Source organism: Panthera tigris, chromosome A2, assembly GCF_018350195.1.
Source record: "Panthera tigris isolate Pti1 chromosome A2, P.tigris_Pti1_mat1.1, whole genome shotgun sequence".
In the NCBI taxonomy this organism is placed as follows: Eukaryota; Metazoa; Chordata; class Mammalia; order Carnivora; family Felidae; genus Panthera; species Panthera tigris.
In genome coordinates, this window is record NC_056661.1 from 100,154,424 (window position 1) to 100,179,897 (window position 25,474).

Genomic DNA, 25,474 nt, shown 5'->3' on the forward strand with positions numbered 1-25,474 from the left:
CATTCTTGGCATGTCCCAAATGTTATATGACTTTTAAAAATTAAGTATATGGAGGCAAGGTAGGAGATTTTTTTTAACTGAGTAAATATTTCTTTTAAGAAAGAATTCAATACTCTACAATTTAATTCGTGGTATTTTGTGTGTGTGTGTGTGTGTGTGTGTGTGCGTGTGTGAGATGGTTTTAGTTAAAACTTCCTTCTCATTTAGTATTAGTCTCTCTCTCTCTCTCTCTCTCTCTCTCTCTCTCTCTCTCTGTCACACACACACACACACACACACACACACACACACACGCGCACACAGAGCCCAGATGTGAAAGCAAGGGGAAAAACAGTTGAAATTTGTTGTGAGTGTACTTTAGGCCAGCTTTGTCCACGTTTATTATTGCTACTCATTCTCTCTCTTACTCAGCTCTCCCTAACTCTCATCATGTAGGAGTGCCTGCAGGCTGAGTGCCGACCTTGTGGGCACCTTGCTGCTCTTTCTACCCTTGAACCTTGGCCAGTGAACTCTGAAGGTGTGATTCCCATGTCACCTGTGGTGCTTCAGTGTTTCCCTCAAAAAAGCTGTCCATCTTTACTCATATAACTATTGACATATAGCTATGTTTTACCTATCAAAATAATCTTTTGTAACCTTTTGACCTAGGTAAATATAATCTGAGATATGCATCTGATATATAGACAGTCTTCAAACCAAGTCTTAACATATTCTGCAGATGTTAGAGTTGGTCTGTAACATGGTATTAGGTAGGGTTGTTCCTTGGTGTTTCTGTAGCATACTTTTCAAGAGGTGGGAATATCAGGCACTTAATGAATTATGTGAATCCACAGAGACAGAGTCTCTCTACTATGGTGGGGTCTTGAAAATGTATTATGTCTTTTGCTCCTTGGGCCATGTGTCCATATGAGGCCACAACAGTGGGTGAATGCATACAAGAAGACCATGGTCAAGACGGACTTCACCATTTGATAGCACCCCATCTGCCACAATGCAGCAAAAGTGGTACCTAAGAAGTACCACTTTCAGACATGACATTTTCAGACATGCAGTTTTATTGTCAGTGGATGGTGTGACAATCACAAATAAAAGGAATTACAACAGGGACTCGCACGGCTGGACATGCAGGATCTGAGAGTTATTAGAACCTGCAGAGGGAGCCCTTGCACTAGGAGATAATAAACAGGCAAATTCTGGAGTTGCCATTTTTAACTATATCCATCAATTTCATAAGACCACATAGCCTAAGCCCTATCCCTACCCTTCCTCAACAAAACAAAACAAAAGAAAAAACAAAACAGAACAAATCAAAACTGTTTAGATTGCCCAGAGCTTCCCCTTGGCCCACAAAGAGAATTCTAGACTCAAGATACTCTTGCCATTTTCACAGGAAATGGCCAAGTTTAGAACTAACTACCTGCAGTATTTGTATATGTAATTTAACAATGATTCAGTGAAGGTTTTACCTGGACCATAACCTTGTAGAATGGTTGAAAATCATTCATTGATTAATATCACAACTTTCACTTTTTAAAAGAAAGAAAAAGGAACCAAACACATTATCGCATTCATTCTTTTTCTCATTTCTCTTTGCTCTGGTTAACATTAAAATTATCATAATTAATAATAAAATGAATAACAATTGGCATTTATTAAATTTATTAGGTGGCAAGTACTCTTCATTATCTGATCCTATCAACATCAACTTACTTCATTTTATAGATTAAGGAAGCTGAGACTTTCAGATAAGAATACACGATTTCCCCAAAACCACATGGCCAGCAGCAATTCAAACCCAGGCCTAACTCCAGAGCCCATCTCTCATCTTGGCGGTGGCTGGAGCTAGATGCAAAACGCTAGCTAATGTCTCCATAGACTTTCTTCCAACCACCATTAAATGCAAAGACATGGCTCTGTAGCTGTGAAAGGCGTTTCCTATACTCAGTTAATCACACTCTCTCAAGGAGAAGGAAGAACGCATCCTCATTTCAAGATCCCTGACAGGCCCACGCAACCTGTACAGGTACCCAGCTGCCTAAGGCCTCCCTCTTCATTTCCCCGCCGTTGCCGTTGCTCGGTTTTGTGGCTTAACCCCAATTTTGTACTTAGTCTCATTCCAGATCTTCTACCTACACAATTCTTATTTCCTCCGTGTATCCCTACTGCAATATACTTGATTTGGCAGAGTAAAACATGCTGTGACTACTACTTTAGTGTGTTACAGTTTATTAAAACGTTTTATAGACATTATTCCACTAATTTCTTAAACCATAGTTGAGGAAATTAAATGACTTGCTGAGGTCTCACAGCGAGTAGATAACAGAGGTTTCGAGTGGAGCAGTGAAAAGGAAACAATCTATTATACCTTCTATATTTTATAAGATTTAAATAAAATATTTGAGAAGACAGTGCTCTTAGAGACAAAGGAGCCCAGTTAGACTGCCCCCCCTCCCTCACCCACATTTAGACAAGGCTTTAATCACTCACTGCCTCTCTCCTGGCTGTGCCACTTAGGTCCCTGTCACTCTTCGAGAGGATGGTGGAAGCAGGTTACAGTTGTTCTAAAAAGGATTTCATGCTTTTCTACTTGGGCACAATGAAAAGCAAACTGAATTCCCTATGAAAAGAATTCACTTCTTAAAAATTTTCCAAGGAACAGTACTCAAGATTCTCCTAAATGATGAAACCAGGAAATGATTGAGTTTTAAAATAAGGCACAAGTCTGGAGCACCTGAGTGGCTCAGTTGGTTGAGCGTCTGATTCAATTTTGACTCAGGTCATGATCTCATGGTTTGGTTCATGAGATCGAGCCTTGAGTTAGGCTCTGCACTGACAGCGTGGAGCCTGCTTGGCATTCTCTCTCTCTGCCCCTCCCCTGCTCGCTCTCTCTCTTTCTCTCTCTCTCAAAAAATAAATAAACTTTAAAAAATTAAGGCATAAGTCAAAGCGATGATTAGCAACTGCTTAATGTTTTTTCCTTTCTGGTTTTTAAATAAAATTAAGATATACCTACTAAGGCACCAGCTACCACAAACACAAGCACCACTCTGGAACGGATTATCTAATGAGCATAGGTACTGGTTTAGTGACTGCAATACCTCCCTTGTGGTTGCCAGGATGTCAATGGAAATTTTAGAGGTCTTATTCTAAGTTTATGAATACGCAGCCTGATACTGATAATGAGTATTGGTTATTGACTGGCCGTTGTCATAATACTCAGTCACTTCTCACTGACACCCTTTAATGTGAGAAGGGAGACAGCAACGATTACTAGCACAATTATCAGGGAGATGTGAAAATAATTAAGAAGGTGCTGGAGGGGCACCTGGGTAGCTCAGTCAGTTGGGCGTCCACCTTCAGCTCAGGTCATGATCTCACTGCTTGTGAGTTTGAGTCCCGCATTGGGCTCTGTGCTGACAGCTCAGAGCCTGGAGCCTGCTTCAGATTCTGTCTCCATCTCTCTCTCTGCCCCTCCCCTTCTGGTTCTTTCTCTCTCTCAAATATAAATAAACATTAAAAATTAAAAAAAAAAAAGAAGGTGCTGGGAAACAAGAACACAAATCATGGCAACATTTCCTTTATCATACTTTCCTAGCTTTAAATTTCAAAATATTTAAGCTAATTTCAATTATTCCAGGTAATTTCTCTCCTAGAACTTTAATATTCACCCCAAAGGAGCAGTTTTTCAAAGTCCGTGATAATTTAAAAATTTGCTTTAGGATCCAGGGAGGATCTTTCTTTTCTCAAAATCAACTCATCAGAGATGAACAAATGATTCCCCTATGCCAAGAATCTCATTGGAGAGAGAGTCTTTCTCATTTAGCTGAATTAGAAACCTTGAAAATAAAAATACTGATATTGTCCCTAATGACAGACAGAAGAGAAGGCTGTCTTGCACTGATATTCAATATAACTTCCCACTGGGGGCACACTCCTCTAGTCTGCATGATTGAAAATAGAAATGTGTTGATGGTGAGTTGGTTGGCTTATGTTAAGAGGATTTAGTGTGTGTCTCCAAGGCGGAAGGGAAGGATGTATGTGCTGCTGGGGAGAGCCATGCAGAGCCAGGAAAACAGCAAGGAGAGACGAAAGCAACTCTGCAGGTCACAAGACAGGCCAGAATGCAGTTCTGATTTTGAAGAACATGCATGGAACTGAATTGGGGGATAACCTGGAAAGGTCACCTCGCCAAGTTTTCCTGGTCTTGAATGTGACCTCTTTTGAAATCTAAAGGTCGGATTGCTTGGCATTTCAACTTGCTATGGCTCTGGCTCTAATTAGTCCTGTTTTTGAGCCGATTGCCCTGCCTGTCACAATTTTGCAGTCATATTATGGGAAGTGGGTTTCTTTAGCTCCAACTTGGAGTTACAGACCCTTAATTTCACTGTCATTAAGCCTGCATCCAAGGCCAGCCCTCCTTATCAGAGACTGTTCAAGCTGGAGTTTCTTGTCCAGTCCATACCCACCAAGAGAATCTGCAAATACCTAATGCATCTCTGTGTGAATCGCTCCTCTGTTCTGCCACTGCTTGTTGGTGGTGTGCACATATGTGAGCCATTGCAGAGAACAGAGGGACAATTCAAATGCTGGGAACATTTTTAGAATAATGATACTCGGTGGAATTTCACAGAGACTTGCGTTTTAATTTATGACTCTGGGCCACTTTTGTCAAATAAAGCATGTATTTACAATATTCAAACATTTAAATCTTTGGAAAAATGTTTAACTCTTTTGGGTTTGAGTTTATGCGTCCCTTTAATATTTACGTGATTTAAGTTTTGGTGATGGAAAAGCTAGGATGGAAAGACAATCCAATTATACACTAAATGGTGCCGAGATAACTGGAAGATAGACAGCTTTGAAGATTAAGCATCTGTAGGTCAGGGTGAGTCATTCTCTCTGCTCTGATTTCGTTCATTCATCCATATCCATAGTCTCTCCCTTACACATGAACACAACATAGTATCAAAACTGTTTGTGTTGTAAAGGGGCAAGTTGTTCAACCTTTCCTGTTCTTGATTTCCTCACCTATAAAATAAGGGAATAGCTTAAAATGCCATGATATTCTGGAAATACTTAAGTAGTATATAATATATATTTATATGGTATACGGTAATAATAGCAACAGCAACCCAACATGTGTTCTCTGCCCACAGATTTTATTCCAACCACTTGATGATTAAGAGGTCCCTTGAACACCCTAAAAGGCAGGTTAGATTTCCTCTGTGCAAGGACTGGCCCAAGCTCACCTGCTCCAGAGCCTTAGGGAAGGCTTGACTTCCTCTCTGATGAGCTAGCACACTGAAGGGGGCTGAAAGGGCCAAGACAGGTGCATGGCAGAATGCACTTGCCCTTACAGAGCTCAGGAGAGCCACTCCTTGTATTTCTCTTCTAAGAGGCCAAGAATAAACTCTTACCCTCAGAGATGTCAGTGGATAAGCCTCTGGGTGACATGCACCTCATAGCCTTTGCAGATGAAAATACAGGGTCAAAGAGTTATCTGGGCTTCTCAAAGGGAGAAGAGATTCGCATAATGATTGTCCCCAAATCACAAAGGGTCTTTCTCATCTATAGGGGTCCAGGCAGCATTAAATAAGACCGTGGAGCTGGACTTCCCCATCAACAAACAAGTCAGTTTCCAGGGAACTGGGTGTTAGATGAGCATGTCCTGCTTACCAAGAAACCAAATTGTCAGTTCTTCCTGGCGTGTTTCAAAAGTAGGTTTTAAAACTGTATCTACCATCCGCTTGGAAGTGTAGTTTCTACAAGAATTGTAGAAATCTTTCAGAAGCACTTGTCAAAATTTGGATGCAATTCAAGGTCATTGTATATAGAAGCACTATACCCACTGATGTCATATGGAATTCTTCCACTTGGAAAAAAGCCAGAGAGCACCACAAGGGTGCAAGATGTCAGGGACTGCTTTTGATATGTTTTGAAACATAGGAGCTTTGATTCTAATGTCTGTGTCATATGCTAAACACATGTGCCCTTAACTAAATATCACAAAAACCTACCATAAATTGTCAACCTTAATGGTTTCCTCATTTCAAAACACATTTGTTTTGTAAGTTAATGCGCTAAGGCCAATATTTTAAGGTGACTACACAGAGTTTAAATGAAAAACATATCAGATATATATGTCTATACAATTACATACACGTACACACACTCCCACATAATTACAATTTCTCTGTTATTTTAAGTCAGAAAGAAAGGCAAGGAATTTTGTACACATTTGAGACCAGTGCTTTTGCTACCATTGACACCTTTAGGTATTTTAAGGCTCTCATCCCCACTTTACCAAATCAGAAGGACAAAATTAGGTGAAATTAAACTTTTCCAAACATTTTTCTTTGTGTGTGTGTGTGTGTGTGTGTGTGTGTGTGTGTTTCCAAAACTTTTCTTCAGAGGAAGAGGCTGTATAGAGAATTTATGGCCTCTACAAAGACGAGAGGTGATATTGAAAATTATTTGAAAGTTGGCGTTTGCTTTTAGAATTTCCTTTATTTTCAAGTTTATGATCCATGTTCTTTCATTCCAAGACCAGCTCATACTCCTAACATCTCCTTCTAGGGACAGAAATTTCCAGGATAACACATCTTCCTAGTATCCCCAGGAAGAGGTCAAAGAGAGGAAAAAAGGCAGCCTAGAGGGTGGTGGGGGACAGGAAAACAGAGGCAGGTCCTGCAAATATTCTTTCCTCGTCTCAGCTGGGAATTAGCTCTCAGCTTCTGCCTCCACTCAGCCTCCTGTGCGAGCTAACAGAGATAATGAGTGTACTTAAGACACATCTCGGGCAACATGTTGGTTGTTTCAAAAAGTAAAATAGGCATGGGGTGCCTGGGTGGCTCAGTCAGTTGAGTGTCTGACTCGTGGTTTCTGCTCAGGTTGTAATCTCATGGTTTGTGAGTTCGAGCCCCACATTGGGCTCTGGGCTGACAGTGCAGAGCCCGCTTGGGATTCTCTCTCTCTCCCCCTCTCTTTCTGCCCTTGCTGCTCGCTCTCTCTCTCTCTCTCTCTCTCTCTAAAAGTAAATAAATAAAAACTTTTTTAAAAAGAAGCAAAATAGGATAAAATCTTGAAGAAATACCCTTTTTCTTTATTTCCCCCCTAAAATGTTATGATAGCAAATACAAGGGACTTTTAGAGAAAAACAGTAGTATATGAAATCATTTTGTAAATCTTTTTTAAAATTTACTTTAATGTTTATTTTATTATTTTTGAGAGACAGAGAGACATAGAATCTGAAACAGTCTCCAGGTTCTGAGCTGTCAGCACAGAGCCCAATGTGGGGCTCAAACTCTCAAACTGTGAGCTCATGACCTGAGTCAAAGTCAGACATTTAACTGACTGAGTAAACCAGGTGCCCCAAAATCATTTAGTAAATCTTTTAGCCTGTATGTTAAATAAACTGACACAGTAGAATATTCACAAGAAACAGATTTTAAAATGTTCTATGTGTATAAGTGCCTGTCTTTATTATCATTGCTAAATATAAAGCAGTAGCATAATAGTATAATTTAATATAATATGATGTATACTTACATAAAATATAATAATGTGCTCAGTGGAAATGTAAATGATCATGTTTCCACTAGAATACAAATGCATTCCAGTAGATATTTAATATATTTTATTTCATGCCATATTTTAAATAAGTTTCTACTTTCCTAACTGAAGGAATATTTATGTAATAACAAAAGCTCTTACCAGTGCTTCACTCAGAGCAGAAAATAACAAGATTTATGTATTGAAATGTCATTCTATTTTTAAATTTTAACATTTGAAAGATTACCATGCGTTAAGGAAACAAAGAATACTTCAATCCCCAAATTTAGTATGGTTATTGACACTGTCAAGGGGTGTTAGAGGATTGGATTCAGTTCTGAGTCAGACCAAGCCAGAACCTTGATCAAAGTATCTCAGCTGTGCTCAGCTGCACGTTTACATAGTACCTTCAGATGCAGTCTCTTCCTGGACTCTCATGGTTACCCTAACAGAGAAAGGGGGGAGCCAAGCTGTCCTTTAGAGACAATATTTAGTGCCATGGGTCTCCAATCATCTTTGGAGAAGGCAAAAGGGCATCTGCCTCACTGCACAGAAGCATCAGGAGGTGTTGTCACTCCCAAGTTCGACGGCAGAGACCAAAAACTCAAAATGAGAAGCTGACATGGAGCAATTACAATTTCTCTCACTAATGACCTGGAAGCATTTGAAAAGCTAAGTAGATATGCTTCCAAGGAAATATTTTTTTCTTTAGAGTAATATCCTTCATTCATTTTCAGTTCATTACATGTTTTTTGTTTTGTTTTTTAATGTTTGTTTTTGAGAAAGAGAGAGAGAGACAGAATATGAGTGGGGAGGGGAAGAGAGAGAGACACACAGAATCTGAAGCAGGCTCTAGGCTTTGAGCTGTCAGCACAGAGCCCGATGCAGGGCTCGAACTCATGAACCATGAGATCATGACCTGAGCTGAAGTCAGACGCTTGAGCTTGACCGACTGAGCCACCCAGGCACCCCTGCAGTTCATTACATGTTATAATGCTCCTTGTGTGTGGCACACCTACTTTCTGTGCCAGTAATTTGGCAGGGAATGAGACAAACAACCTGCCTTCAGGGAAACTTACACTTCCGTGGGATACACAGAACAGTAAATGAACAAGATGGCTTCGAACGGTGATAAATGCTATGGAGGAAATATTCAAGGGGATGTGATAGTGATGGGGAAGGGGAGACAGGATTGTTCTTTGTTTAGGTGGTCAAGACCAGGTGAAGTGAGACTTGAGTGGAGGCCTTAAGAATAAGCCATCTTGGGGTGCCCGGGTGGCTCAGTCGGTTAAGCTTCTGACACTTGATTTCAGCTCAGGTCATAATCTCATGGTTGTGAGATCGAGCCCTGTGTCAGGCTGTGCACTGGGTGTGGAGACTGCCTAAGATTCTCCTTCTCCTTCTCTCTCTGCCTTTTCCCTGCTCTCTCTCTTTCTTTCTTTCTCTCTCTCTCTCAATAGATAGATAAATAAATCAAGAAATTTAAAAAAGAGAAAGAGAGAGAGAAAATGAGCCATCTTGACAGAGCCAGGACCTAGAAGCAGGAATGAGCTGAAATAGGGCAGACCAGTGTGGCTGGAGGAAGGCAACAAAGAAGGAGGCAGAAGCTACCATCAGGTCATGAAGGGCCTCACAGGCCACAGAAAGCAGGAAGAGCTTGTTTTAAGTGCAGAGACAAGCCATCAGAGTGTTTTTTGAGAAGGAAAGGAATATGATCTGTTTCGTGGTTTTAATGACTTTTTTAAAAATGTTTTTATTTATTTTAGAGAGAGTGTGAGTTGGGGAGGGGCAGAGAGAGAGGGAGACAGAGGATCTGAAGCGGGCTCTTTGCTGACAGCAGTGAACCCAATGGAGGGCTCGAACTCAGGAAATGAGAGATCATGTCCTGAGCCCAAGTCAGATGTTTAACCAACTGCACCACCTAGGCACCCCTGGTTCATGGTTTTAAAATACCACTCTGCCTGCTAGGTAACAGAAGGGCCAAGATGGAAGAGGCAAGGCCATTGAAGAGATTAACAGCCCAGGTAAGAGATGATGGTGGTCTGCCCTGGTGAAGCAGAAGGAGAAAAACAGCTGGAATCAAAAATATGTTTTGAAGAGAGAAGGCATCAGCACATGGGTAGTGGTGAAAACCATGGGACTGAATGAGTACACCCAGGGAAGAGATGTCTAAAGTAGGGAAGAGGGCTCTGGACCAAACTCTGACTTTCATACAGAAAACAAAGCAGCAAAGGAACATGGGAGTTGATACCAGAGAAGCAGGAGATAATCCACAAAGTTAATCTACATGTTCAAATTAGTGTGAGTTCCCCAGAAAGTCCATAGGTGAAGATAAATAACTATACATTCTTTAGACACCACTGGTCTTCTAGCATGTTTGAAAAAAAAAAAAATTCACCTTTACCAAAGTCACTTACCTATAAATACATTTTTTTAGAAGCTTCTATGTTACTTACTTTAAAATCTTACCTTTGCTCCAGTGTCCCCCACTCCACGTAAACCCATTGGTCCAGGGGGTCCTGGTAGTCCCCGAGGTCCCTGAGATGACATAATAAAGGAGAGAGTGAGTGTACTTGTCATGTGCAGTGTTCATCAAAGAAGAAAGGAAGGAAGGTAGGGAGGAAGGAAAGAAGGAAGGGGGGGAGGATGGAAGGAAGGAAGGAGGGAAGAGAGAGGAAATGAAGGAAATAACAGCGATGTCCACACTTACAGCCACACCAGGATAGCCATCACCTTTGAGTCCTGGAGCACCCACTGGTCCCCGAGGTCCTTGCGCACCCTGGGTAAATTCCAACACCAGGTCATAATGTTAGACTAAACTATGAAACACCTGGCAAAACTTAAGCACAATACCAACTCTATATGGCAAACATGCATTTGACAATGCAAAGGAATGATCTGAAAAATTTTAGAAGGGAATTCTACCACAGACGGCAACTTGTTATAAGTCTCTCTTCATAAGTCTTACCCATTTGCATTTGGTGGGAAGCGTGGAGTGAATATAGGGAATATATGTGAACCATTACAAAGTCCTCTATAGGAAACACATTTCATAGGAATTAAATATGGCTAATTGTTGATAGGTTAATTTTTAAATTTATACTTTTCTGCATCATAGATTGTGGAGAAGTATAAAAATGAGAAATTTTAATAAGCACAGTGTGAGAAGAGAAGGAAAGGATATATAGCTATATTTCAAGTGTAAAATTTTGAATGTAAACTAAGATAACTATGTGCTACCTATTGTTATACTATATCCATTGTCCTCTTCAGCGGTGCCCAAATTACACAAGGAATAAATAAGCCAAAATGAAAATTAAATACAGATTAATTTTTTTAAAAAACAAGTTGTAAACATACAGGACACAGAGTTTGTGTTGTGATTCATATCTCAAGACCAAGGAAGAAGTTCTAAATATTGCTTTACATGATAACCTTTGGCATCAAAAACTTTTGGTAGCTACAACTGGCCTCCTCTATAGAGGAAAGTGTGATTACTGCCTTTTGAATGACAGGATTTTCGGGAAAGTGTAACTCTCCTTTGAATGGAAATCAAAGAAATTTCTGGCTCAAGTAAAATGGAGAGAGAGGAAGAAAAAAATGAGGAAAACTCTTAGAAGATTCAGTAAATATAAACCTATTACACTGTATTTAAAATGTGTAATTTTTTTTTGTATCACATTCCATTCTGTTGCTGTGATAACTCTTACAATGACCCTTTCAACGCATATCAACTATTTTGATTGAAAACTGTCCATATTCCTATGGGTTTTACATTAGAAAGAAACTAGTAATTGGCAGACCTTTGTTTCCCAAGATTGGAAAAAGTAGCAGGACTCTCAGTGCTTTCCTTATATGCAAGAATCTCAAATTCTGAGATCAAACTACCGTTATCCCAAGCCAAATGCTGCCCACAATCCAACTCTCAAAAGCTGTTCCTAATTCTACTTCTATGAATGAATGATTGACTGGGGGGAAGAAAATTACATACTCTTTAAGTATAAAAAAGTTAAGTTTATTTTGAAAATCATGAATACAATAGCTGTTTTTTCCTATTAAATTGAGACTGGTTTTATGGGATTAACCTTCTTAAGAGTGATCTCTAGGAAACGTGTGGCCACTTGTAAGAACTTAATCTACTATTTATCATGAACAAAACCCCGGGATGATCTCTTCAAGTTATGTGACAGAGAGCAAAAACAAGTTCTTCTGGAGAGGTGAATTTTGGCATAGCCCCAGCTCTAAGGAACTAACTAGTCACTAGAAGCAATTTATTGTGTTAATCCAACCAAATTTAATGTTAAAGTGCCAAACATTACGTAAAGACATGTTCCAAAACAATATATCCGTTTCTTTCCATGCCTACACAAGGAACAGGCCAACGACAGAAGAAAATAGTAACTGCTCCCTGGTTAAGTTGGAAGGAAAAGAAAACTGGAATCAAGATTCACTTTCAGGTTTCATTTCTAAATTTCAAGACTATAACAGATTATCAACAGCTGTTACTGTTTATCCTCTGGCACCCACATGGGGAGAAAAAAATGTTAAAACATTTATAGTTTACAACTAAACATTTTTTACCTAGAGATCCTTGTCCTGCTTCCTGCAAAATTTTCAGCTAGCTTGTTACTTCTAATATTAATAGGAAATATCAGGGGGCAGGGATAGGGGCACGGTTCTGTCTCAGATTTTTATTCTGGACTCCTCACAATATATTTCTAGAGAGAATTTTTGTCACTTGGCCTTTATGCCCTGGATTCAAGAAAATGTCCTGCAGAGCAATTCCCTTTGAAGCGTCTCTCGTTCAATAGAAATTAGGGCAGAAATATCAATCTGGTGTTTTGCAATGGGCTTTAGGGGAGGATCTGGAGCTCCCTGAAGTCATATACAAAACTGAATTATGTGCCAAAACTTCTATCAGACGTTCAACCTCTCAAAGGTTTAAAAAATAGCGCATTAGGGAAGAATGGCAGAAAGAGTATCATTAGAGACCAAGGGATTAGAAAAATCATGGAGTAAAGAAGCAAATTACTTTAACTGCATCATTAGCAATGCCAATGGCGATCAGTAAAAAAAACAGGAGGGGCTAATAAATCCAGGCTGCACATTTAATTGGATTTTATTTCTACTGTAAAGGACAGTATAAGTAGAGAGACGTAATTTTAAATCATGGAACTAGGAATATGCAGATTCAGGAAGTTATCAAACAATATGAAAACTGCTACCCAATGTTCTTGATCAAAGCCCTATCTGCAGTATTAGCATTAGAAAATTTGGAATTTTCTCCTTGTGTCGTACAGAGCTTGGGTTCCCATGTACCTCAGTGTCTGGGGAGTAGGATGACCATCTTGTTCTGGTTTGCCCTGGACTTTTCTCTGTTTTAGCTTGAAAATCCCACATCCTGGGAACCTTCTGTGTCCTCAATAAACCAGAAGATTGTCTCTCTAGCAAGGACAACTGTTAAAGTGATTAAGAACAATGGAGTTCAGGATCTTCCCTTGACCTTTAAAAGGACCACTCCAACTTAATTGCAGTATATAATAGGTTTTGCATTATATTTCAAAAATGGTTCTTAGTTTTCTTTTTTGAAGTTTGAAAATCCCTGATGTTAGTACTTGAATCCTTGTATCCACAAGAGGCAATCTGATAGAACTAAAACCAGTTTCAAAACCACATAGCAACATGCTACTGATTTAATGAAGTGCTGATTATGGAGCCCTGAAGCCTGTTCTCATAAATGGGGATGGGATGTGCTTGTGACATTTGGAATGTTAAATTTTGCTGCGATGCTGGGTTTTGTGTGAACAGGGAAATGGTGCCTTGTTGCCATGGAAAATAGATATGATTACTGAAAGCCGTCTTCTCCTATAATTATTTGCATTTTCATTTAAAATAACTGAAAGATGGAGAACGAAGCAGAGAAATTTAATTCAATAAAGCTTCCAAACATGAACTTTCAGTATCTCTTCTGCAAAACGCTGTCCAAAAAGTTCAAGTTTGGAAGATTTATTGAGTTAAATTTCTCTGCTTTGTTTTTCACAGTGGTGGTTTGCAGAAGAGACACCTATGCCATTCCTATGTAAATGAAAGAAGCTAGAGGTCAGATAATCTCTTGTACCACAGACATTACAAAAGGAGTTATTTTCAAACAACTATTGAGTCATCCAAAATTTCACCATAAGGGGCTATCATTCCTCCACATTTATGAAAAATAAATTATCTGATGGCTTGATTTTTAAAAACGAAAACAATGCACTGAGTTCTTCAATGTAGACAGTGAGTAGAACAGTCTCAACTATAAACTTACTGTGCATTAAATCCCCTTTCCCTTCTGTCTCGTAGAGGGAAGAAAGAACATGAATAAAGCCTACCTTTGGTCCTCGAATAGCAATTCCCGGTTCTCCTTTAAATCCAGGCATCCCGGGTCCTCCCCTGTCTCCCTGCGTATTTCAAATAACGTTCAGTTTCAGGCTTTAAGTAGCAGGAGAAGCCATAACAGCACGAAGCACAAAAGAGATGAACCAGGTTATAAAGGCTTTGATCTATCAGTCTCTGATCTTGAGGTAGTGTCTTCTTCTAATGTATTTGAGGGGGATTGCAAATCCTAAGCAAATAAAACCTGTTGGTAAAGACTATGACAGCTGTTTAGAGGAAGGCCACTAAAATAGGTGGCTACCTAGACTCAAATACTTGGACTGTAAGAATGGGAACCTCTTAAACCTGAGTAGATTTCTTTCCTGCCAGACTTTCTGATTATTAATCCTACCTGATTCTTCTGAATAAACACAGTACATTTTTACTTGCATTAGGGTTCCAGGATTTGGTGGAGGTAGTTCATGATGAAGTGACAAGTTCAAGAGCAGAAGCTAGAAATCTGTTTTCTAATCTTAAATTTCCTGCTAGACCTTAGTTTGCTTAATTGTGAACTGTCAGGGTTGAACTAGATAATATCTTGGGGTTCTTCCAAAACTAAAATTCTAGTCCATTGGTATCATGAATTTTTTTCCCCACCCCACCTGCCAAAGATCCAAGTTTAAAATATGTATATATAAAAAATAAGTATTCTCAAGAATGCATACCTTTGGCCCAGGTGGTCCAGGAATTGATGCTCCGGGCATCCCAAAAGGGCCCATAATTCCTGGTTCACCCTAAAAAAAAAGAGCAAAATACTTACTACATTGCAAGCAAAGAAATCATATATAGGAATTATATTAGGAAAAATAGAAATGTATTCCCAGCATTTTAAAATATTATGACCTATTTCCCAGACCAATGTGAAAATATTTGAGCATCTTTGTAAACCACTACTAAAGTTTTTAATGATTAAGATTTCAGTGCCTTTAATAAATGCATTCAATTAAGTTCTGAGTATTAGGAAATTTTTATCTCTTGTGTATTCTTTTATTTGCCAATAAAAATTATGCAATTCACGGTGCTTCCATTTTGTGTTGTGTGCCAGGAAGCTCAGAGGGAACTATGTGTTCAATTACAAGAACTTTCTCCAGCATAAGTTCTTGGGTACACTTGGCAGGCAAATAATGTTCCTTTTAGTTTATAACTTTTTCCTTTGTTATTTTATTTTATTTTATGGCCCATGATGTATCAGTCTTCTATTGTATGCTATCTCACATCTCTTTTCAGAAGTAGGGAGTTTATGGTAAAAACAATGGAATTTTTAATAGAAAATTTCAAACATGTCTTTTATTTACTTATTTATTTAATTTTTTGGCATCTCAATATTGACTCTCAATAAAGACCCAAGCAATATCTCTGTCCCACCTGCTTCTAGACCAGGATTCTCAGATTTTAGTGTAGAGAAATCATAAGAGGAATTTGGTAAAATATAGTCAGGTCTCAGCCCCAGAAACTTTAATTCGGTAGCTCTAGGGGCTGGGCCCAGGAATATGAATTTTATGAGGTACTTCTGCTGGTTCTGATATAGGTACAAATACCTCACTTAAAAACACCATCGGGGGCCTGGGTGGCTCAGTCGGTTAAGCATCCAACTCTTGATTCTGACTCAGGTCATGATCTTGTGGTTCGTGAGATCAAGTCCTGTGATAGGCTTTGTGCTGACAGCATGGAGCCTGCTTAGGATTCTCTCTCTCCCTCTTTCTCTGTCCCTCCCTGATGTGTGCAAGCCCTCCCCCTCCCCAAAATAAATAAATAAACCTTAAAAAAATTTTTAGAACACTATGCAAAGTAATTGTCATTAAAAGAACATGACATGTTCAAAATGACCCATTTGGGATACTAGAAGAAAATATTAAAGCTTCATGATATATTTTTATCTCATCTTTTAGATTTTTAATTATTTATGTAAATATCATAACAATATGATAGTTTATGAATAAAACTTACAATTAAAAAATAAACCTATATTGAGGCGTGGTCGAATTCATTTTTGCTAGTAGGGATTTATAATCAATCACTTTGGAAACTACTGATGTAGGATAGGTGTGGCAAACTGCGACCTTCAGGCCAAATCCTGCCTGCTGCCATGTTTTACACAGCCATTGGCTAAAAATGGTTTTCATATTTTGTTTTGTTTCTGTAAGTCGGCTCCACACCCAACATGAGAGTTGAGCTCATGACCTCGAGATCAGGAATCACATGTTCTATCAGGCATCCCAGTTTTCACATTTTCAAATGATTGTTATATAAGTGATTATGTAATATCCTCAATTTTGCCTCTTGGCCACAAGGCCTAAATTATTTACTACTTATACTTTTCCAAGAAATTTGCCTCCCCTTGCCTTAGAGATTGAGCTGTTTCCAAGTGCATGAGCTGCCCACTTGGCCCCTATGTTTCCTCCAAGAGGGACTCCATCAATCAGATTCACCACTAAGACTCTTAGTGCCCTAGACCACATTCACCTTCAGCGCTGAGACCCTCCCACTGTGCTGATTACTCTGTATGACCCACAGGCTGAGCACACCAGCCAACCAGGGCCCAGATCGTGCCAACACATGCACATACCAGTCTTTAATTCCGAACCTATAAGGCAATGGCGCATGACACAGTGAGGATTTTGGCAACAGACAACCACCCTGTTCAATCCTATGGCCAAGGATAAAACATCGACTCATTAAAATTCTCACTTAAACCAGAGTAAACAAGATTATGCTTCTAGATTTAATCTATTCTTTTAAAATAAGAAATTATACACATAGTATAGAATTCTCTCAAAGACTGTATTAAATTGTGATTATGCTTTAAAAAATAGCAATTCTTCATCAAAAAAGCTCTATTTCAAAATACAGAAAAAATATTTTGAATAAGAGTAAGATATAAGGAATAACCATTATTATTAATACTAATACAACATTTTCCCTACATGGCGGCATTTCTCATCAGGTGCTTCTTGAATTACCTGGAGCATAGGGCACTTATTTACAAAACACAGATGGCTAGGACCCACCCACCTATTAAGTCACGTTATCCAGGCATGGCACCAAGAAATACAATTAAAAAAATTTTTTTTAACATTTATTCATTTTTGAGATTGAGAGAGGCAGAGCATGAGCAGGGAAGCGGCAGAGAGAGAGACACAGAATCTGAAGCAGGCTCCAGGCTCTGAGCTGTCAGCACAGAGCTTGATGCGGGACTCGAACTCACAGACCATCAAATCATGACCTGGGCTGAAGTCGGACGCCCAACTGACTGAGCCACCCAGATGCCCCAAGAAATATGGATTTGTAACAAGCTCCCAGGTGACACTGATGGACACTGAAGCTTAATAACTGGTCTACAGAGAATGCTTTATTTTCTACCTGCTCGTATGTGGCTGATACCATTTTTTTTCCCTTTTAGTTTTTTTTAATATCTGGTCCTTGAACATGCTCCTTGTCTCCTTACAAATAGCATCTTCCTAGAAGCCTGAACTCTCTTAGATTTGCAATTTCTGTTTCCTGACACATCCAAATGACCTCAATATTCTCTCCTGCTAAGTCAGGACACATACCTAATTGCCTGTCTCACAATTTCCTTTTCTTCATCCTCAGCACCCTGTCCTGATCACTTTATCAGGACATATATCTCCTACTTTCCATTTCACAGTATTGATTTTTTACTCTCTGAATAGCTCCACGTACTATGTGCCAGGAACAGTGCTAAGTGCTTTATTAACTCTTTCAATCTTCACAGCAATCTTAGAATAGGTACTATTTTTACTTTCTTTCTGTGATTGAAGTGACGGGCCCAGAAAGGTGCAGGGTGGGGCAGGATGAAAATCCTACTCTACCGCATTCTGAAGCCCCACTCCTCATCATCACTGTGCTGCCTTAGTCTGGAATTGTGCTGTTGTTTAGCAAAAAAGGATGGTAGAGAATTGGTATCTCCTACAGTCATAACTTCATCCCAACTTCTGAATATTTGGTGGTAAGTTGAAAGAATTGACAAACAGATTGTCTCTAAGAATCATAAATGTTCCAGTGAAGATGACATAGTTTGTGGACTCTTTACTCCATCCTGTTTGGTCTGGAATAGTATGCTTATTCTAAAGCCTTTTTCATTTGGGAGTTTTGTTTTGTATTTGTTGAGTAGGAACCAGGGAATCCAATTTGCAGTGGAAATCTACTATTCTATTAAAACCAGACACAATTTCAATCTCCCAAGAGCACAAATGAGAATATAAGAAACATACCTTCGGCCCTTCAGGCCCTGGAAATCCCCTCTGTCCTTGATTTCCTTTGCTCCCTTTCTTCCCTTCATCACCCTGATGAAATAATTATAAAAAGACAGTTGTTGTGTTAACAAACCATCCTCGCTCTTCTAACAACCCTATCAGGACCCTGTTATCAACCGACACTGATTTCCTAGCAATGTGTCCCAAGTCCTGCTGGGTGGCATGGGATTTGTCAATGTTCTTGAGCAGATAGGGTGACTTCAGAATTGTTCAGTCTTCACCATTTATTCAATGTGATTTAATATTTTTAACAATCTAAGCTCAGTATCTCTCTTTGGGGACTTCAGTTTGAATTCACAATTCTTTTCACCGTTGGTTTATTAACAGATGCTTCTGAGACATTCACAGTTTCAGAAAAGAGAGCTACCTATGCTTTTTCAGCTTTGACGCCACTTCAGTGTTGAAACGTAAAATGAGATGTTTTCCAATATAGAGAGCAAACTGGTGGTTGCCAGAAGGGAGTTGGGTGGAAGAATGGGTGAAATAGGTAAAGGGGTTGAACAGTACACTTATCTTGAGCACTGAGAAATGTATAGAATTGTTGAATCATTATATTACACACCTGAAACTAACAAAACACTGTATGTTAATTATAGTTGAATGGAAAAAAATCTAATTTTAAAAAGAAGTGGCAACAAGGTAGTGAAGCATGAAATAGCTACACAAAATGTTACCACTGAAGGAAACCAGATTTTTCAAATCCAGCCCCATTTCTTCCTCAATGAGGAGTCTAGCTCTATCTCCTGAAGGAGACCAATAATTCTATTGGTAGAAATATCCATGAGCATTAACCTGGAGCAGAGTTAGAAACTGCCTACTGGCTGTTCCTCAGCCTGGTTGTGTAACCTTATGCTTCTCTGAAAGAATTTTGTGACCTCCAACCAGAGAGCTTAGAGAATTACAAAGCGATCCTTAAACTAGGGCTCAGTTGCAAGGTATCCTATCTAAATGTGTGCTCAGCTCAACAAAGGAATGAATTTGGGGGTTGCAGGTGAAACCATTTAATCATTTATCAGATAAATGATTATAACACAGTTTTCAAACCTAAGCATGTATCAGAGTCACGTGGAGGGCTTGTCACCCCACGTGGAGGGTTTGTGCTGAGCCCCACATCCACAGTTTCTGATTTAGTAGGTCTGCATTGAAACCCAAGAATTCACATTTCTGACACATTCCCAAGGTCATCAGCAATGCAGACACTCCGTTAAGAAGAGGTGAACTCGTATTACACCCACAGATTGTAATTAACTCCCCAAGGTCCGAACTAATAAAGAGCAGTGACACGGGTGATAAAAAATAACAGTTGAATGTTATTGTACCATGAACTTACTGTATCATTATCATTTGCCAATGGAGGCAAAATCTAACCCCAACTAGTTATTTTCTTCCATTCACTCCCACGTTTAATTTACTAACCTAAATAACCCAGAAGATAGCAATAGGAACCCAATTAAAGGTAATAAAGTGCCAACACTGAACAAGAGCATGCCTGGGCTGTGTGATATATTCCTACCACTCTTCTCCATCACCCTCCATAAACCACAAAACCCCTCAGAGCTACAAATCCAGAGCCCTCTTTTTCCAAAGCATTGTCCTTGCTCTATTGGTAGCATTCAACACCACCAATTGCTTTCCTCTTGAAACCCCCTCTCCTTGGTTTCCCTAACATGATAGCTATTCTGTTTATCTTCACACTATTGTGAATGTTCTTTTCCAGCTACACCACAAGGTGGGATTCAAACCTCAGCTCTCTTTCTCAGAGACATCATTCATTCTTCAGCTTCAATGGTTAACTCCAAGGGTCTATTTTCTGAAAGTATATTCTAGAAAACATTCGTTTTCCTGAATGTTAATAGACGAGCATTTCTAAAAATGTTTTTGTACGATGTGAAAAAGGTATTCTCTGTCAACATTCACCCACAAAAAAAGAGATCTCATAGTCTGGTAAGTCAATAAATTAAACTGTTTGAAATTCTACAAATGAATTTAAATTTCAAATTCTTACAATTAAGGTTAAGGACTCAATTTTAGCCAATATTTGCATAAACATAGATTTCTTAGGTTTTCAATGACCATTTTAATACAATTATAAATAGAACACTAATAATTATACAGATTTTATTTTTACTTTACTCATATGTAATTCTTCATAATCTTTATATGAACATTGATGACTATACAAAAACTGCAGGAACATCCGGCACCTTAGAGTCTGTAGGTTATGTCACTCGTGGTCTTGTCGATGAATTTGGATATTCTTATCTTGACCTATAAAGATGTTATTCAACCAGCATTTCTATAATGTGCAAAATAAACTTAGGCCAAGTTGTGAAAGTGCAACCTCCATTTAATAAGGTTGGGATTATGACTTATTTCTTATTGCTTTGTGTGAGATTCTATAAATTTTTGAAGAAAATATATAGACTTTCAAGTCTCAAGGATGTATTTCAAGGCTTCTTTTCTGTTTCTAAAATGTCAATGTGGGCATTTATTGAGAAAACATGTGTTGAACTCTTCCTATTATCTGGGTCTTATGATAGATCTTAGGAAAACAAAAATGAATGATACATACTTGCTGTCTTTCAAAGTTTCCGACAAGCTAGATCCATAATTTTAAACCAGAAGTAAACGCATGTAACATAGCAGGAATACCAGTCTAACAATCGAATTTCTCCCCAGTTGTCTCCTCGGGCAATCTGCTTTCCTCACCACTTTGTCAATTCCATACCTTAGGGCCAGGTTGTCCTTTTCCAGGTGGTCCTTCTGGGCCTCTTGTTCCTGGAAGCCCTGCTTCTCCCTAGAGGAAATGACAATGATGCCTTAGCTGACTCTCCATGGACAGTTTGTGTAAGCCCACCTTGTCTCCTTTTCTGGTCAGTGGATTCTCTGCTGAGACCCTCCGAAATAAGACCTTCATTCTAGTCTTAAAATGGATTTGGAAATCTACCAACTTTAATAAATTAATATCAAGCTCTAGTTTAGCTCAGAGCCGCTGAAATATGAAAAAGTCCAATTTCTCAGCCAATTTTCAAAGACTATACTCACTTTCCTATGGCTCATCATTCACATGTGATGGTTTGGCTTAAAAAGAAAAAAAAACGGAAAGACCTTCAGCCTTTCCATCTGCTATTTTTCTCTACTTATATTGAAAAATGAGTATTTCAAATGTCAATTCATAACACTTCAGAAAATCTTTACAATGGCCTTACTCCCTGAATGCATTTACAGCCTCTCATTTTGGAGGGGGAAAAAGTGTTTTTCTCTAAGGCTACACTCAGGTACTTTCTAGGAATCACAAAGGGACTAGATCACTGGAGGGTACCATGGTCGAAACACCAGAGAGAAAGCAGAGAGCATGAGACCCTGTTCACCCATTAAACTGGTGCTCTTCCTCTCTGAAATAAGTGGAAAAGGAATTTATAATTATGAGATGTTTTAAAAAGGCTAAGCTTGTCCTGGATGGTTTACTTTGAGTTCCTGCAGGACCAAGGTATCAGTGTGGTTCAATAGTTTTTACTCTAGTCATGGAAAAACGTACTGTTGTTACCTTCTTTCCTGCAGCCCCATCCTCTCCTGGTACTCCTGGTTGTCCTGGGAGCCCTGTTGAGCCTGGCTCCCCCTGGTGGATGAGCAAAGATTTTATGTCCCAGAAATTCATATTTATCTATAAGTGTCATGTTGACCATAATTTAAATTCATATTTATGCACCACCATTTTGAGGCACTTACCAACTGTATATCTTACAATATTTGAAACAAACCTCTGAATGGAGAAATCTGAGTAGTAACCAGTAGTAATGAAATTATTTGACCTTGGGCAAGTTACTTCAACTTCTTGGATCTGAGTTTTGGATTATGTTGTTCTGGATTGAACTGTAACCTCAAAGAAGATATGTCAAAGTCCTGACCTCTGGTACCCGTGAATGTGACATCATTTGGAAATTGGGTCTTTATAGACGTAACCAAGTTAAAATGAGATCATCAGGGTGGGCCCTAATTCAATATGACTTCTGTACTTAGAAGAAGAAGCAAATGCCATGTAAAGACGGACACATGGGAAGAACTCCATGTGATGACAGAGGCAAAGACAAGAGTGGTGCCACTGTGTGCCATGGAATGCCAAGGATTGGCAGCCAGCACCAGAAGCTGGGCAGAGGCAAAGAAGGATTCTTCCTTACAGGTTTTTGAGAAAGCATGACTCTGCAGACACTTGGATTTTCAACTTTGAACCTCGAGAATTGTGAGATAATAAATTTCTGTTGTGTTGAACCACAGTGTGTGATTCTTTGTATAGCAACCCTAAGAAGTTAACATGAAAGTGAAATTTCAGCTCTAATATTCAGTACTGCTACTTGCTTTCAAGTTAATTTGTATTTAAGAATACACCCTTTAAAGTGTTTAGAGATAACATGTGCTATCTTCAAACAGTGCCAGAGCGCTTATTGCATTCATTAACAGCAAAAATATTAAAAATAAGTGAAAGTCATTTCACCTAACTTAGCTAAAAAAAAAAAAACAAACTCGTGAAGATAAAAGCACAGTAAACCTAAAATTAAGTAGAAGGATATGGTAAGGATAAGAGCAGATAGTAATAAATTTGAAAGCCAAAAGTAAGAAAAGTAACAAAATTAAAGGGTATTACCTTTAAAAACTAATAAAATAAATAAGCCTCTACTAGCAGGAATTACTAATACTAAAAATAAAAGTCATAGTTAAACAGTATTAAGAGTTAAAGGGAAATATAACTATATACATATAATAAAAATTTTAGAAAAATTTTCATGACAATTTCAGACAAATGTATTGGAGAACATTAATAAATAATCTTTAAGAAAAATATAAATCACTTAAATGACATAGGAGAAACTGACAAGCTAAATGAACGAGAAGCATCAAAAAATTGAATCAGTAATGAAAATCTCTGACTTCTTTTCCTTCTAAGATCACAGGCTTCGTTGGCTTAACAGTCAAGCCTTATAAATTCTTTAACCTTTGAAGAACAGATATTCCCTATCTTATACAAATAGTTGTGAAAAACAGTAAAAGAAGGAAGTCTACCCAATTTATTTCACAAGGGTAGTAAAACCTTAATTAAAGTCACACAATAATAGGATGACTAAACTACATTGTAGACCAGACTAGCTATGAATATAGATATAATGTAAATTTCCAGTCAAAATGCAGGATTAGGGGCCAGATTTAATTTCTTCCCTGACACAACTAAAAACCAGACAAAATATATAAAACAGTATCCTTCAAAACATTAGACACCAGTAATGAAGGATAATAATACCAGGGAGCAGGGAAAAAAATTATGTAAACACTACACTTTCTCCAGTTTGCTGCCAGGGTAGTTTCCAGGCCATGGTGTACAGAAGGAGAATCTGGAGAAAGTTCAGAAATCTCTCCAATTTCAGGAGACAAAGGTAGGAGTCTGGGTAAGCCAGGTATCAAAAATTCACAGACTAGATTACCTGATAGGAAGAAGGTACACAGAACAATGAAGCTCTGAGGAGTGTCCCCCTCAAATATTCAAGTAAATACTGTTCAGCACAGTGTGACAAAACTACCTGACTCCCAGAGAACAACCAACTGAAAAGAGTATAAAGAACTGGCAGCAGACCAGAAACGGTGCCTGGTTCCAGTGGCAAAAAAGGAAATCTCACAATTCTGAGGGCATGTATTAGAGTTCTAGGAAAAATCTTGCTTCAGTAGTCAGGAAAAATGAACCCTAGACTAAATGCTGCCCCAGTCCTACCTAAGAAAGCTTAAAAGCAAGACCAAGAGGTTCAAGCTGTTTTAAAGTGACTTAAAAGAATCCAGGACAATGCATAGAAATACAGAGATATGTATAGGAATACAAAAACGTCTAGCCCCCCAAAAGGTAAAATTTATGAAGTTTGGATCTAGCCAAAAATTATCAGGAATTCAAAGAAACTAGGAAAAAGCTGACCAAAAAAAAAATGACACAGGTGATAGAATTGGTAGGTAAGGACACTGAAACAGTTATTATACTGCATTCTATATGTTCAAGAAACCAAAGGAAAGTTGAAATACATTAAATAGAGACAGGAAGGTAGAGAAAGATACAAATTGAACTTCTAGAGTTGAAAATTGCAAAGTAGGAGATGAAGAGATACACTGGATAAAATTCAAAGCAAATTAGACATCACAGAAAATCGATGAACTGAGAGACATAGCAATGAAAACTATCTTAAATGAAGCAGAGAGAATAGAGACTGAAAAGGAATGAGCAGAGCATCAGGAAAACAGCCAAATATAAGTAAAATGGAGATTCCTGGATGAAGACAGACAGTGGGAAATATTTTGAGAAACAATGGCCTAATATTTCCAAATTTGATGAGATCACTAACCTACAGATCCAAGAAAATCAATGAACTGCAAGCACAAGAAATATGAAGAAACAAAACTAAGGCACATTGTAATCACAGGGCTCAAAACTAGTGATACAGAGAAAACCTAAAAGGTAGCCAGAGAAAAGAGACATATAGAGAAACAAATGTGTAGATTCTAAGAGATTTCTCATCAGAAACAATGCAAGTGAGAAGACAGTGGAACAACATCTTGAACATACAAAAAGAAACAAAACAAAAACAGCCATCAACCTAGAATGCCATACCCAGTAAAAATATGGACAAAATAAAGACTTTTTTGAAAACAAATGTGGCAGTTCCTTGAAAAGCTGAGTAGATACCTACCATATGACCTAGCCATTTCACTCCTAGGCATTTATCCAAGAAAAATGACAGCATATGTCTATACAAAGACATGTACATAAATGTTCATAACAGCTTTATGTATACTATCCCAAATCTGGAAACAACCAAGCGCCCACCAACATGTGACTAGATGAACAAATTATGGTATGTCCATACAGTAGAATACTATTCAGCAATAAAAAGAACAATAAAAAAAGAAGCTGTTCATAGATGTTAAACATGGATCTCAAAGTAATTTTGCTGAGTAAAAGGGAAGACAGAAAAAAAAGCTTACACGATATATTATTCTATTAATACAATATTTGAGGAAATGCAGACTAATCTATAATGACAGAAAGCAGATCAATAGTTACCAGAGATTGCAAAGCAGATCAGTAGGAGAAGTTAGGGAGGGATGGAGGGATGGAGGGATGGTATTACAAAGGGACACATAATAATTTTGGGGGTGGGGGATGATGGATACTTTATTTGGTTTTGGTGATGGTTTCAAGAACA

At 38.5% G+C, this 25,474-nt stretch overlaps 1 protein-coding gene across 1 annotated transcript in view; it reads right to left on the reverse strand.

Annotated features, from left to right (window-relative positions):
• COL28A1 (collagen type XXVIII alpha 1 chain) overlaps positions 1 to 25,474 on the reverse strand; it is a 174,730-nt gene that overhangs the window by 71,916 nt on the left and 77,340 nt on the right. The window contains exons 19-25 of the mRNA XM_007076679.2: positions 21,787 to 21,858; positions 20,968 to 21,036; positions 18,198 to 18,269; positions 14,631 to 14,699; positions 13,923 to 13,991; positions 10,262 to 10,330; positions 10,021 to 10,089 (exon numbers count right to left, since the gene is read on the reverse strand). Coding sequence (XP_007076741.2) covers positions 10,021 to 10,089; positions 10,262 to 10,330; positions 13,923 to 13,991; positions 14,631 to 14,699; positions 18,198 to 18,269; positions 20,968 to 21,036; positions 21,787 to 21,858 — 489 coding nt within the window. The remainder of the gene's footprint in view (positions 1 to 10,020; positions 10,090 to 10,261; positions 10,331 to 13,922; positions 13,992 to 14,630; positions 14,700 to 18,197; positions 18,270 to 20,967; positions 21,037 to 21,786; positions 21,859 to 25,474) is intronic.